Source organism: Rhinoraja longicauda, chromosome 2, assembly GCF_053455715.1.
Source record: "Rhinoraja longicauda isolate Sanriku21f chromosome 2, sRhiLon1.1, whole genome shotgun sequence".
NCBI classification, from domain to species: Eukaryota; Metazoa; Chordata; class Chondrichthyes; order Rajiformes; family Arhynchobatidae; genus Rhinoraja; species Rhinoraja longicauda.
This window is the reverse complement of record NC_135954.1, coordinates 75,238,327-75,254,012: the sequence shown is the minus strand read 5'-3', so window position 1 is coordinate 75,254,012 and position 15,686 is coordinate 75,238,327. Positions and strand designations below refer to the sequence as shown.

General features: G+C 40.5%; 1 protein-coding gene across 1 annotated transcript in view; it reads right to left on the bottom strand.

Annotated features, from left to right (window-relative positions):
- Positions 1 to 15,686, bottom strand: part of LOC144605867 (alpha-1,6-mannosylglycoprotein 6-beta-N-acetylglucosaminyltransferase A-like) — an 85,844-nt gene that overhangs the window by 12,412 nt on the left and 57,746 nt on the right. Inside the window, exons 11-15 of the mRNA XM_078421497.1 lie at positions 13,347 to 13,481; positions 11,232 to 11,365; positions 10,052 to 10,185; positions 4,613 to 4,762; positions 1,502 to 1,648 (exon numbers count right to left, since the gene is read on the bottom strand). Of these exons, the coding sequence (XP_078277623.1) occupies positions 1,502 to 1,648; positions 4,613 to 4,762; positions 10,052 to 10,185; positions 11,232 to 11,365; positions 13,347 to 13,481 (700 nt within the window). The remainder of the gene's footprint in view (positions 1 to 1,501; positions 1,649 to 4,612; positions 4,763 to 10,051; positions 10,186 to 11,231; positions 11,366 to 13,346; positions 13,482 to 15,686) is intronic.

Genomic DNA, 15,686 nt, shown 5'->3' with positions numbered 1-15,686 from the left:
TGGATGTTGTTGTTTACCTTGATTTTCAGAAAGGTGCCACACGTGAGGCTGTTAGGGAAAATGAGAGCCGTTGGTATCAAAGGGCAGATACCAACTTGGTTAGCAGGTTGGCTGGATGGCAGAAGGCAAAGAGTGGCAATAGAGGGGACTTTATCTGGTTGGCTGCCAGTGACTAGCGGAGTTCTGCAGGGGTCAGTGCTGGGGCCGCTACTCTTCACGTTGTATATTAATGATTTGAACGAAGGGATTGAAGACTTTGTGGCCAAGTTTGCAGATGATACGAAAATAAGTGGAGGGGGAGGGACTCTGCAGAAGGACTTGGACAGGTTAGGAGAGTGGACAGAGAAGTGGCAGATGGAATATAGTGTAGCAAAGTGTGGAGTCATGCATTTTGGTAGTAGGAATAAAGGTGTTTTGGACTATTTTCTAAATGGGGAGAGAATTCAGAAATCAGAGGTGCAAAGGGACTTGGGAGTGCTGGTGCTGGATTCCCCAAAAGTTAATTTGCAAGTCAAATCAGTAGTAAGGAAAGTAAACGCAATGCTCGCATTTATTTCAAGAGGGCTAGAATACAAAAATGGGGATGTAATGCTGAGGCTCTAAAAGGCGCTGGACAGGCTGCATTTGGAGTATTGAGCAATTTTGGGCATCATATCTGCTGTCTCTGGAGAGGGTCCAGAGGAAGTTTACAAGAATGATCACAGGAATGAGTAGGTTAACATGATGAGCGTTTGTCGGCACTAGGCCTGTACTCACTGGAGTTTAGAAGGATGAGGGGGGACCTCATTGAAACTTACCGAATAGTGAAAGGCTTGGATAAAGTAGATGTGGAGAGGATGTTTCCACTAGTGTGAGATTCTAGGACCAGAGGTCATAGCCTTAGAATTAAAGGACTTTCCTTTAGGAAGGAGATGAGGAAGAATTTCTTTATCGGTGGTGAATCTGTGGAATTCTTTGCCACAGAAGGCTGTGAAGGCCATCAGTCGATATTTGTAAGGGAGAGATGGATAGATTCTTGATTAGTATGTGTGTCAAGGGTTATGGGGAGAAGGCAGGAGAATGGGGTTAAGAGGAAGAGATGAATCAGCCATGATCATATTGAATGGCGGTGCAGGCTCGAAGGGCCGAATGGCCTACTCCTGCACCTATTTTCTATGTTTCTATGATTGAATGTCAGAATAGAATTGAGGGGCTGAATGGCCTAATTCTGCTCCTATCACTTATGACCCCCACATTCCCTTACCCTGCCCTATATTGTCACCATTACCCCGCCTTCAGCCAAGTTTGTTCTATATAATTCAAATTGTATTGACCATTCATGGGCAATGCTTCTGGACATTAGCCAACAATATCCAAAATCAGTGTTTCATAATTTTTATCGAATAGTCATTATGGAAATATTTGAGAGCGCAGTATGATTAATGTCTGATAATTATGCTCAATTTCATTAAATGACGTAGTTTAGCTTAGACATAAATTACGAAAATTTAATTTAGCACACCTCTCTGAATGTTGGTTTTCCCTGAAAGAAAAGAGTATTTTTCCGGCTCTTTGGCGGTTGGAACCTTATATTTAAAAAGATGCAGCCGTTTGCTATTGCTTCGAGGGGTGCAGGACCTTCATAGGGGAAGCCAAGTCCCACAAAAACCTGAAGGATAAAATCAATATTTTACAAATTATTATTACATTCAACAGCTTCATCACATTAACAATTCATACATGCTTGTTCTGGTAAATATGCAGTTTCAATTTCTTCAGTAGTAATGTTTTCTTTTAGTACATGGAATGAGTACAACATAAGTATGGATCCTGTGTGGAGATTGGAAAACAAAACATCCTTCAATCTTGAAATGGTTAATTTTGTACTCGTACCTGTTTACATCCAAATTATTTAATTTCTCTCGGAATGTTTAAATCCTAGATGATGTTTTAACTTAATGCTTGCTTCCCCATTGAAAATAAACACTCCTCTCATTCTTTCTTCAGAACTTCAGGTCCCAGATTCCCAGCATCACCCTATCTTCTGAATCTTCCTTAAGGCATTATTTAATGCCCTTTATAAAGCAGTGTGCACAGATGGCACAACGTGAAGTCAATAAAACATACTGCATTCCTAACAGAAAGCTTTGCAAACAGATTAAGGGACCGATGTTAAATTAAAAGTTGTGTTTTATATAATTTAACATCCTAAAAACCTATTATTTCTAAACAGCTTTCAATGAAGTACTTTTGAAGTGTCGTCATTGTCATAATGCAGGAGGCATAACCGGCAGCTTTGCCTACTGTATACTCCCACAAATCGTGATGTCTCAATGGTCAAATAATCTGTGGATAGATTTATATCTTTTGGCTTGCACACCAGGGATAACTTCCCTGCATTCAAACAAAATAGATTTTTTATGTCCTTCTGTGAGGGGAAATGGAGCATTGGTTTATGCTTCAACTGAGAGTGCAGAATTTACTCATAGTTTACTCATCGTTGTAATGAAATATCAGCCTACACTCATAGTAGGAGGTTTTAAACTCATAACCTTCTCAAGGAGTAGGTGGCAGCATCTGAGTCACAGTTGACACTGTGCATTTCAAGTGTGGTCAAGCCACTGATCTATGTCATTTTGATCTTAAAACAAAATGGTCTGATATATTTTATTTATGCCATTGATTGGGTTAAAATCTGGTGGCAAAATATGTTATTTAAATAAGTAATTTAGAATACAGCAGACTTAATCAGAACTTGCAATTTCAGCACTTTCAAAATGGCTTTCAAAAGTATCTGCTTGTGGGACATCTGCCATTTGAATATTCCCTTGGTAGTACGAGTTTCCATGCATATTTATTCACATTTAATGGGCCAGAATTTGTAGGGAAATGCTAGCAGTTCCATGCTGAATTGTTGGCATTTTTAATTGAAAGTATGTAAATATGTGATTCCCAGGCAAACAAGGAAGTCTCAAGCACATTGGCACTTACACTGTTTTACATTCGTTTGAGTGTATGTTTTAATTTTGAAACAATTTTTAATTACTTAATTGATTTTTAATAATGTTGAATGCTTCTGAGCGGGGTTCATTCATACTTCTTTCAGGGTTTGACAGTGAGCTAAGCATGCAGCTGTTGCTTAGCACCCTGTTAAAATTCAAGCATTCGTTTTGTGGCAGGGCTTATTCTATACTTGCAGCAACTTTCACCACCTGACAGAAATGTCATGGCGTTTAGGATTTTGGAGGCACTTAACAGTAATTTGCATGTTGGAGAACAAATTTATCATGTTATCAGGAGCAAACAAAATCACATGCCAGGAGAAGCAGGTGCATCCTATTCAATACCATATGCCTGCCCTGCCATTCAAAAAGTTTATGGATCATCTTTTATCTCATTATTACTTCATAGCATTAATCTCATTATGGTGGGTGTATGAAATAAGCTGCCAGAGAATGTAGATGAGGCAGGTACTCTAACAGCAGTTAAAATACACTTGGACAGTGCATGGATAGGAAAGGTTTGGAGTGATATGGGGAAAATGCAGGCAAATGGGACTAGCTTAGATGGGACATCTTAGTCAGCATGAACGAGTTGGCCAAAGGGAATGTTTCTGTGCTATATGGCTCAATGACTTTAAATGATTGCTCTGTTTAATCATGCAAAGGCAATACTTTAAATAATTGAAACACCTAATTTTTCAAATTGAGTTTCTTTTCAACATCCAGAATTTTCACTAATTGTTTTGCATAAGTCAACGAAATAATACATTTTCATAAATAATAGCCATTTACTGCAATACATAGTATAATTCATATTTGGTATATGCTTACTATTAATTCCAGACTCTGAATTAATCTTCCCTTTTATAAGTTTGCTCACATTGCCATCTGTTTCTCAGCTTTAAACATTTCTTACTCTTATTGGATTTCACAAATAGTTGGTTTGACTGTTTTTGTTAATGTTTGGTTAGGCTTCATTGATGTTTACAGAGACATAAATATCTGAGACTTTTTGTATTTGAATTTTAAATTTTCTAAAGCTTTTATAGCCATAGAAACATTGAGAGATTCAGCATGGAAACAGGCTCTTCGGCCCACAAAATCCACGCGACCATCAACCATCCACTTGTATTTATCCTACATCAATTTCATTTTTATCCTCCCCACATTCTCATCAACTGGTCACAGATTCTATCATTCACTTCCACACTGGGAGCAATTTACAGTGGCCATTTAATCTACCAATCCATATGTCTTTGGAAGGTTGGAGAAACCGGAACAACTGAAAGAAACCAATGTGGTTACGGGAAGAACGTGCATTGTCAAAGCAGACAGCACCTGTCTGTATGTTTAGCATTTGTATTGCACTATGGCCCCCGGAGGCACTCTGTTTCGTCCCATTCGTTGCATGATCTGTAAGGAGTGGAATGACAAATAAACTAACTATTATTACTATTATTTATGTTTCCAGTCAGTGTGTCTGTCAATATCTCCCAAAATACATTTTTGTTGACATCTCTAATTTCAAAGACTATCTTTTTACCTCTGAATGAATTACAATTTATCTTAATATGTAATTTTTTTTCTATCAGTGTTACAATCAATTACTCTACTAAATACATCTTACAAACCTTAATTTCTCTTAGTAAGAGTTGAAGATTATGACCGCTTAGAATTCCATGGTTAATTATGTAGTTGGGTAAAGGGACATTATGTTCTTCATGAAATGTGCCATGAATCTCAGCATATTTTCCGACAATATCCAGGAAAGGTTTTTTATCCTATAAAAATCAGGAGACAAATTTTTAAAAAAATATTGCGCAATATATGGACATCACTGACAATACTGGGATACATTGTTCATCACTAATTTCTCCTGAATCTAGCTGGCCACTGTGTTGGGTCGGAACAACATATAGACTAAACTAAGTATGTTTGGAATCACACGTTGTCCAGGCAAGGTAGTGAATTGTTGATTTCTTAGGTTCAGGCGAACGTTCTTTATTGTCACATGAAACCAAGGTACAGAGAAAAGATTTGTTTTGCATATTATCTAATCAGAGCATATATATCATACATAAATACAATCAAGTCAAACTCAAATACAATAGATAGAGCAAAGGGGAAGATGCAGAGTGCAGAACATAGTTCTCTGCAATGTAGCACATCAGTCCAATAGACACAATCCAATGTCCACAATGGGGCAGAGGTGAATAGGACAGTATCCTAGCTTATGGAAGGACCGTTCAAAAACCTGATATCAGAGAGAAAGTCTCGAGTCTGCTGGTGTGCACTTTCAAGCATCTGTATCTTCTGCATGATGGGAGCGGAAAGAAGAAGGAATGACTGGGGTGAGGCAAGTCTTTGATTATGTTGGCTACTTTATTGAGGCAGTGTGAAGTGTAGATGGCCCAGTCTGGTCTACCTAATGGACTGGGCTAAATCTACAACTCTCTGCAATTTCATCGTCATACAATGTGGAAACAGGCCCTTCGGCCCAACTTGACCACACCGGCCAACATGGCCCAGATATATTAGCCCCACCTGCCCGCATTTGGTCCATATCCCTCCAAACCTGTCCTATCCATGTACCTGTCTAATTGTTTCTTAAACGATGGGATTGTCCCAGCTTCAACTACCTCCTCTGGCAGCTTGTTTCATACACCCACCACCCTTTGTGTGAAAATCTTATCCCCTTCACCTTAAACCTATGTCCTCTGGCTCTAGATTCACCTACGCCAGGCAAGAGACTCTATGCATCTACCCAATCTATTCCTCTCATGATTTTATACGCCTCTATAAGATCATCCCTCATCCTCCTCTGCTTCAAGGAATCGAGTCCCAGCCTACTCAACCTCTCCCTATGGCTCAGACCCTCTAGCCCTGGTAACATCCTCGTAAATCTTCTCTGCACCCTTTCCAGCTTGACAACATCTTTCCTATAACATGGTGCCCAGAACTGAAGATAATACTCCAAATGCGGCCCCACCAATATCTTATACAACTGCAACATGACTTCCCAACTTCTATTTTCAATACTCTGACTGATGAAAGCCAATGTGCCAAACGCCTTTTTGACCACCCAATCTACCTGCGACTCCACCTTCAAGGAATCATGCACCTGCACTCCTAGATCCTTCTGCTCTACAACACTCCCCAGAGCCTTACCATTCACTGTGTTCATCCTGCCCATGTTAGCAAAAGCAGAACTATGGGGCACAGAGTAGATGCAGGCAAAAATCCATCTACGACATCAGGAGGAAAAAAGAGGACATCTTGGATTTAACAATACTAAATCAAAAAGTTAAAGGCAGGAGAATCAAAACAAAATTTCCATGGAGTGTTCCAGATGTGTTCATTATTGTTTCATGACTCAATGGGTGTCACACTGATGAGCAATCTGGTCACAAAGCAGGGTTTCAAATATAAGCAAGAATTGAATCATATGAAAGTTTTGCAACATTGTTGCTGGAAATATCTACTTATAACTTCTCTTTATCCTTCTCTCCTTATTATATCTCTCTTTATCCTTACAGATGGACTAACGAAGAGAAATTAGATCATAAATGCTGCAATGACTCGTTCGGCTAAATGGCCATTTCTCCACATCCTTTATTTTTCAATCTATTAAATATTTATTCAGCTCCACGTGAAACCATACGTTGAGTCCGCATGAAGCTAAAGGGGCTCCACTGTTCCACTGATGCCTTGATTATTGTACCGGTCAGCTTATTGTAGTCTATTATAGTCATGCAAACCAGCTGAGAGTCTGCACCAACTATTGAGCACCCATCTGTACTATTCCATTTTCCCTCTTGCATCTCCATCAAATCCACACAATCCCCAACCCTGGGGATACCCATCTACTCTAGGGACAATTTAAATAACCAATGGAACTACCAACCCTCATGTCTTTCAGGATGTGAGACGAAACTGGAGCATATGGGGCAAACCCACATGGTTACAGGAGGAAAGTACATATCCCCAATAGACAGCACCCGAGGTCAAGATCGAACCTTGGTTTCTCGAGCTGTGCACACCTGCACCACTATTCATCAGCTTACTTCTATTGATATAACTGGGCATCCCACAACTTATAGCAAACTTTCTTTGCGATCCACTGCAAAGGTACGTGCTGCCATGACCATCAGTGGGCTGAGCCCCTGGCTCACAGTTAGACAATAGACAATAGGTGCCCCGTTCCTGCCTTCTCCCCATACCCCCTGACTCTGCGATCCTTAAGAGTATCTAGCTCTCTCTTGAATGCATTCGGAGAATTGGCCTCCACTGCCTTCTGAGTCAGAGAATTCCACAGATTTACAACTCTCTGACTGAAAATGTTTTTCCTCATCTCCGTTCTAAATGGCCTACCCATTATTCTTAAACTGTGGCCCCTGGTTCTGGACGCCCCCAACATTGGGAACATGTTTCCTGCCTCGAACGTGTCCAACCCCTTAATAATCTTATGTTTCGATAAGATCCCCTCTCATCCTTTTAAATTCCAGTGTATACAAGCCTAGTCGCTCCAGTCTTTCAACATATGACAGTCCCGCCATTCCGGGAATTAACCTAGTAAACCTACGCTGCACGCCCTCAATAGCAAGAATATCCTTCCTCAAATTTGGAGACCAAAAGTGCACACAGTACTCCAGGTGTGGTCTCACTAGGGCCCTGTACAACTGCAGAATGACCTCTTTGCTCCTATACTCAATTCCTCTTGTTATGAAGGCCAACATTCCATTGGCTTTCTTCACTGCCTGCTGTACCTACATGCTTCCTTTCAGTGACTAGGACACCCAGATCTCGTTGTACGTTCCCTTTTCCTAACTTGACACCATTCAGATAATAATCTGCCTTCCTATTCTTACCACCAAAGTGGATAACCTCACACTTATCCACATTAAATTGCATCTGCCATGCATCAGCCCACTCACACAACCTGTCCAAGTCACCCTGCAACCTCATAGCATCTTCCTCACAGTTCACACTACCACCCAGCTTTGTATAATCTGCAAATTTGCTAATGGTACTTTTAATCCCTTCATCCAAGTCATTAATGTATATTGTAAATAGCTGCGGTCCCAGCACCGAGCCTTGCGGTACCCCACTAGTCACTGCCTGCCATTCTGAAAGGGACCCATTTATCCCCACTCTTTGCTTTCTGTCTGTCAACCAATTTTCTATCCATGTCAGTACCCTACCCCCAATACCATGTGCTCTAATTTTGCCCACTAATATCCTATGTGGGACCTTGTTGAAGGCTTTCTGAAAGTCGAGGTACACCACATCCACCGGCTCTCCCCTGTCAATTTTCCTAGTTACATCCTCAAAAAAGTCCAGAAGATTAGTCAAGCATGATTTCCCCTTCGAAAATCCATGCTGACTCGGAACGATCTAGTTACTGCTATCCAAATGCTCCGCAATTTCGTCTTTTATCATTGCCTCCAGCATCTTCCCCACCACTGATGTCAGACTAACTGGTCTATAATTTCCCGTTTTCTCTCTCCCTCCTTTCTTAAAAAGTGGGATAACATTAGCTACCCTCCAATCTACAGGAACTGATCCTGATGTTCCAATGTTCTATAGAACATTGGAAAATGATTACCAATGCATCCACAATTTCTAGAGCCACCTCCTTAGGTACCCTGGAATGCAGACCACCAGGCCCTGGGGATTTATCAGCTTTCAGTCCCATCAGTCTACCCAACACCATTTCCTGCCTAATGTGGATTTCCTTCAGTTCCTCTGTCACCTTAAGATCTCTGGCCACTAGAACATCTGGGAGATTGTTTGTATCTTCCTTAGTGAAGACAGATCCAAAGTACCGGTTCAACTCGTTTGCCATTTCCTTGTTCCCCATAATAAATTCCCCTGCTTCTGTCTTCAAGGGACCCACATTTGCCTTGACTATTTTTTTCCTATCCTCCTTTACATTATTGGCTAACTTACCCTCGTACCTCATCTTTTCTCCCCGTATTGCCTTTTTAGTTATCTTCTGTTGCTCTTGAAAAGAGTCCCAATCCTCTGGCTTCTCACTCTTCTTTGCTATGTTATACTTCTTCTCTTTTATTTTTATGCTGTCCTTGACTTCCCTTGCCAGCCACGGGTGCTTCTTACTCCCCTATGAATCTTTCCTCCTCTTTGGGATAAATTGATCCTGCAACTTCTGCATTATTCCCAGGAATACCTGCCATTGCTGTTCCACCGTCTTCCCTGCTAGGGCCTCCCTCCAGTCAATTCTGGCCAGCTCCTGCCTCATGCCTCTGTAATTCCCTTTGCTATACTATAATGAGTGATCTGGGGTATGATCAGTGCAGTGTTTTGTAGTGGTGATAAGGGTAGCGCTTGTGACGTGGTGGGAGGGTGGGTATTTAGTGGCCAGATGCAACAGACATAAGGCCCACTCTCGGATTTTCCCTCACCACCTTGGCAGCCTCTTCAGCAGCTACTCTGAGGCAACTGTGGACATGCTTATCAAGACTTTGATAGCTTTCCCATGCCTTGTGGCAGTGATGATGCACCAGCTGCAGTCTCTGCAGGCAGCCACCCTCTGCAAATGTTCAGGGAATGATTTTATACACAAATCAAGCCAAAAACACCGTAATTACTTTTTTTTTGAAAAATCTATTTTTTGGTGCCAATTTCCTGATTTTTACAGATCACCTGACTGGGAACTAGGACGCACAATGCACAAAAAGCATGTGATCTCCAACTTCTAGGTATCACTATCTAACTATGCACTCTAGCAGCTCCCATTAGCAAAAAAACTCTCTTTAGCTGTTGCTGGAGAAGTAATTAATGGGGCTGATACCTGCAGTCACTGTCAATCGCATTTCCTTGCTTACTATACATGACCTTTTTTTGGTTACATTTTTCATGTAAAGAAATACAATAGAAATTTGAGTTTGAGGTTAGTTTATTTGAGTTCAGTTTATTGTCGTGTGTACAGTGGTACAGTGAAACGCTTTAGTTGTGTGCTAATCAGTCGAGACTATACATGATTACAATCGAGCCATCCATATGACCAAGCCGAAGAGAATTAAAAAAATACTTCCAGTAAAAGTACATACCTTCCAATAGTCTGCTAGTTTTCCATAAACCAGCACTTTGTTAGTTCTTGAAATTTTATTAAGGAAAGCAGTGTAATTTTCGTTAAAATATTCCTCCACAACAAAACCCAAAAAACTATTATCAGGTGTATGTGCTGTAAATACATAGGAAAATACAATATTAGTTTATGTTTTTCTATGTATCTATTGGTCAATAGCATACTTGCTGCTTAGCAAAGTAGTTACCAGAGGTAGTTCATGTACTACCTTAATTTCCATTGGCCTGGATCATGATCAATGCAACCTGCTGCCATACTTGAGCAAAACACACAGTGCTGGAATAACTTAGTGGGTCAGGCAGCATATGTGGAGGCAATATGAAGTCTGAAGAAGGGTCCCTACCCAAAATGGTGCCAATCTGTTCCCTACACATGCTGCCTGACCCATTGAGTACTCCAGCACTTTATGCCTTGCTCAAGGTTCCAGCATCTGCAGTTCCTTGTGTCTTCCTGTTGCCATACTTGGCTCCCTATTACTCCCATGACCCCACTTACCCACTGTGGCACCAACAAGATCCATTGCACTGGAGACTTCTACTCTGTGGCCATGCTCAAAGGCCAAGTGGGCCAAGAGTGGCAATAACAGAACCTGAAGTCCTCGACCTTTTGAAATGTGTCTAATACATAAGTTTTTCTGTTATGTTTTAGTGACAGAACAAGGCCTTGTATTCTCATTAGAGTACAGCTCAATTTGACTCAGCTGCCTAGAAAATATAGTTCATACATTCTTGTCTTTTTTCCTTGAATGCTGTGTTGTAGTAATTAGGTTTGAGACCACAAAGGTCTCTTGTGAGTTCCATCCATATATGTGTAGGCATTTCACAGAAATATCTTGCCACACTGCTTCTCAACCTGGGATCTGTTTTCCTCTCCAAACTGAAACATTAAAATCTTAATCCTTTGCTTTTGAGATACACCATGGAGCCAAAACGCAGCTGCAGAACATAAGTAAACTTAATATGTTACACCAATTTAAAAATACCTGTTATTATAAATTTATTTTTGCAGCGATAATAAAGAAGGAGTATAACATATGATTTGTAATATTTGCACAGTGCTACAGGAGAAATCAATGAAAAACTGTTCAGCATTTTACTTGAGGTTCACTAAATGCACAGTCAGTTATATGTGCATTTACTTACGGAACATGTTGTAAAACTGCTTAGGAATTAGATTGAGTTTGCCCCAAGGGGATCCATGATTTTTTATTTTGGAATATTCGGCATGGTTAAATTCAGGCTCAGTTCCAAAAGAATCAAGAACCCTCAACAAACATCTAAGAAAGAATTAGAGAAATAATAAAAATAGTCACGTGGAATTAGAAACTACATTCTTAGCCTATGAACAAGATGAATTTGTTCTTCTGGATTCAGATGAACTATTTGTCAGTTTCAAAGTAAACAAAATAATTGTTCTGAACGGAATCAGACAATTTCAATTTTTTTGTAGATTTTTAAAATCAATGATCATGAACACTGCAGTTTAAATGGTTCTAAACAGCTTCCATGGAAAATACAACATTAAAAATTCTATTGCTCCTAGTCTCTTTATTTGTTGTATGACACAACAGTCAATAAATTGCTTCATTTTTAAATTCCTTAATCTATACTGGATGGTCTGATAACACTTTTTTTTTAATTTTCAGAAATGTATTTAATTCTTAAAATGTGCAATTGTGTAATGCAGGACATTGCATGATTTTCCTCACTGCACCATGCAAATCAAGTACTTACAACCAATAGAGCACAGTCATGTATTTTGCAGCTGCTCAGCATCAACCTCAACAAAGACACTGCATTCCTCTCCAGACCTTTGTGGCAATCACAAATTCCAGAAGGAGATGGATAACAATGTACTCTGGCCAATGTGAGGGCAGATTCGGTGGGGATTTAGTCTTCAGCTGTGCATGAAAGATCTAAAAGAAAAGGCAAGCCTCACCACCAGCTAGGAGAGGCTAGTACTTGTTGGAATTTTCAGGTGATGAATCATTTTGCCAAATCCATCGGCATTCTGAAAGAGGCCAGTGTAGAGCTGTGGTATTTGATAATGGATTCTCTCTCTGAACCCCAAGTGGGCGTGTAACATTCTGTCAAAGGCCTTTCCCCAGTTGAAGGTGATTCATCCACCCTAATGTTGTTCTATTATTTAAGAAGAGAATTGGACAAAATCCGAGGAACTTTTGGCTGATGAGCCTCATATCAATGGTAGGGAAACTCTTGGAGAGAATTCTTCGAAATAGAATTTACTCCCATTTGGAAGAGAATGGATCATTTAGAGACAGGATATGGAGGCTTTGGAAATGGAGCAGAGGAGGTTTACCAGAATGATGCCTGGATTAGGAGATATTAGCAACAGGAAGAGGATGGACAGATTGTTTTCTCTGGAATGCCAGTGGTTGTGGGAGACCTGATAGAAGTATATAAAATTATGAGAGGCTAGGATATACAGTCAGAATCAAAACAACCAAATACAAGAGGGCATAGCTTTAAGGTGAGAGGGGCAAAGTTAAAAGGAGATATGCGTGGCAATTTCTTTTTACTTTGAGGTGGTGGTTGAAGCAGGTAAGTTAGTGGCATTTAAAAGACTTTTCGATAGGCATTTGGATACACAGGGAAAGGAGGGGTATGGGTTATGTGCAGGTAGATAAGTGAGGTCTTGGCATCATGTTCAGCACAGACATTGTTTTCCCTGCAGGAGGCACTGTAAGACAATATAGTGATGTATCAGAGAGCAAAAGATGTATCAGGAGCAAAAGTCTCAAGATTTATTTCGGTGGAAACCAATGGTAATAAGCATAGACATATCTTTTGATGATTTGTTTACTCCAACATAATGCAATTTATTTTAGCTGTTTTATTTCGTTTCTCAATTTTTAAGCCCCAAATCTTTGTGAGTTATAATGCTTGTGTCAAATTTATGCTTACTTTTACATCCATGTTCTGATGAAAGGGCATTGACCTAGACTAACTACTGTTTCTTTCTTCACAGATGCAGCCTGGCCTGCTGAGCATTTGCTCCTTTTATTTCAGTTTCACACTATCTGCTTTCACTAAAATTGAACTCCCCTTCTGTCAAACTTCCCAGGAGAAGAAATTGAAGGTAGCGTCAAAAATATGACTCCAAAATCAGATGACGTGCAAACATTTTGCAGATCAGATTAAACCTAGACTGCGTTAAGATTAAAATCTCCAACTGCAGAATATTGATGTTTACTATCACTAAATGAGCAGAAGAATAGAGATGTCATACAGTCTTACCGATAGTGAGTGAAGGATGCTCCCAGTACTGACTTGAGTTGTTTTAACCCAACAATGTCAATGTATATGAGATCCAGTAGCTTGTCCCCTCGGATTGGACATCCACCTTTATTTTTAATCACAATGCTCAAGTACCTGATCCAAATGAAATCAAAGTAATGTGATAAGAATCTGACCAAGATGTTAAACAATGCACAATGTGAATTCATTTCAGCTGCTCTAGGCATTTCCAAGTTTTTGTTATTTAACTTTCATTGGATTCAAATTTTACCATTATGGCGCTGTACGATGACAACCTCGCCAACAGTCTGTCTCATCCTTTTCTTCTTTTGTTGTTTTTAGTCTGATGTTAAATGTATGTTTTAATGTATCTTTAGTTTTGTATTATGTGGGGGGTGGGAAAACCTTTTTAAAATCTCGTTCCTCGACGGAGATGCGGCTTTATCCATATAGTATCTCCGTCTGCACTGCGGCCTAACATCGTGGAGCTGGTGGTCCCTTTGCTGGGGATCGACTTCGGGAACTCCAACCATGGGAGCCTGCAGCCTTAACATCGTGGAGCTCATGGTCCCTTGGATAGGGATCGACTTCGGGAGCTCCAACTGCAAGAGCTTCGACCGTCCCGATCGCGGGAGCTTCGATCACCCCGATGCAGGAGCTTCGATCGCCAGCTGCGGGAGCTTTGATCTCCCCGACTGAGGATGGTTCGACTGCCCCGACCATGGGCGAAAAGGAGGGAAGAAGATAATACGTTATTGCCTTCCATCACAGTGCGCTGTGGATGTTTATGTTAATTTTTATGTAGTTGTATGTCTTGTTGCTTTTTTGGTATGACTATGGCAAATCAAATTCTTTGTATGTTTTTACATACTTGGCTGTTAAATTAATTACAATTACCAGAAGTCTCTTGACATTCCTCATGAACCTGACTGGCCAATTAATCTGGGTGAGTGGAAGACCAGCCAAAGAGATAGATTCCCAGATGTAATTACAGTTATGGATCAACATGAAGGTTACCTTTATTGGAAAGTTTTCACCAATGAATAGCACATCTGTAAATGCCAAGTAGCCTTGGAGAACATTAAACCAAAGCATGTTGTAATTGTAAAATGAATCAATATGACCAATCATTCGCAACCCTCCTCCCTCATGCCACCTACCTAATTCTCTTCTATATCCCTCTTAACAATTTTGCATTCAAACCTTTACGTATTCCCAACAATATTCCTGCCACTACTAAATTGCTCAAGCTCTAACCTACTTCTATTTTGATTCTTTTATCAAACCAATATCTTTACTATAGACACAAAATGCTGAAGTAACTCAGAGGCACAAGCAGCATCTCTGGAGAGAAGGAATGGGTGACTTTTCGGGTCGAGACCCTTCTTCAGATGCACTATCTTTACTATGTCGCAATTCACGTTTCCCCACTCATGACCAAACCATAATCACCTGAAGCTCGAAAGTGCCTTTGCTACAAAAGAGATTTGGCCAGCAACATACACATGTCCAAAACTGATCAAGCAGCAAAAAGCCACACTCTCCCCAGCTACTCCACAAATATCCAAGAGGGCAAAGATTATTCCAAGCCATTTGCACCATTTACCAGAATTGTTACCTTAAGCCACCATCCACCTTCATCTTCAATAACAAGTGCAAGTAGACTTTGATGCTTAATATAGTAACAAATATGGAAATATTTGAGAGAGTATTCCCTGTCATGCCAGTCAGGAGGGCACCTACTGAAGTCTCAAAACGGAGGGCCCAGAATCCTGATGACCCCAGCCAACCCTTAGCACCAAACATCACTATCCATAGATCATTCACTCCTGGGGGGAAGCAGAGGATTCTGTCTGAGCTTTCCTCAGTTACAGTTGCTTGTGGGAATGAAGAATTTTGGCACAAGTTAAAAGAGATGATTGAAATTCCCCAGATGCAGCCCAAAGATACACACGTGTTGGTTAAAGTTAAATACCCAAGGAATATGTGGGACAATATTGGCCAGCGAATGCAGGATGATGCATGGGCAACTACTGGGAGTGCAAGTAATGAGGATAGATATCAAAGGGCAAGGGAGATGTGAGAGTAATTGGGGAATGATAATTTAAGTGGTTCAAAAAGTTGACGAGCCTGTCTTGAATTATGCCAAGCGTAAATATTGTGTATATAAAGAACACTCGGGTGCAGATAATCCTGGTCGGGAAGATCCAGTCTTCCTGAAAGTGCTGAAGGAAGGGCTGAGCATTGCCAACTAGGAGGTTTTAGACCTGGGAATAACTGTGATCGACCTACCCTGCAATAGCATCATGAAATGGGGAGATAGAGCGGAGGAGAGGGAAG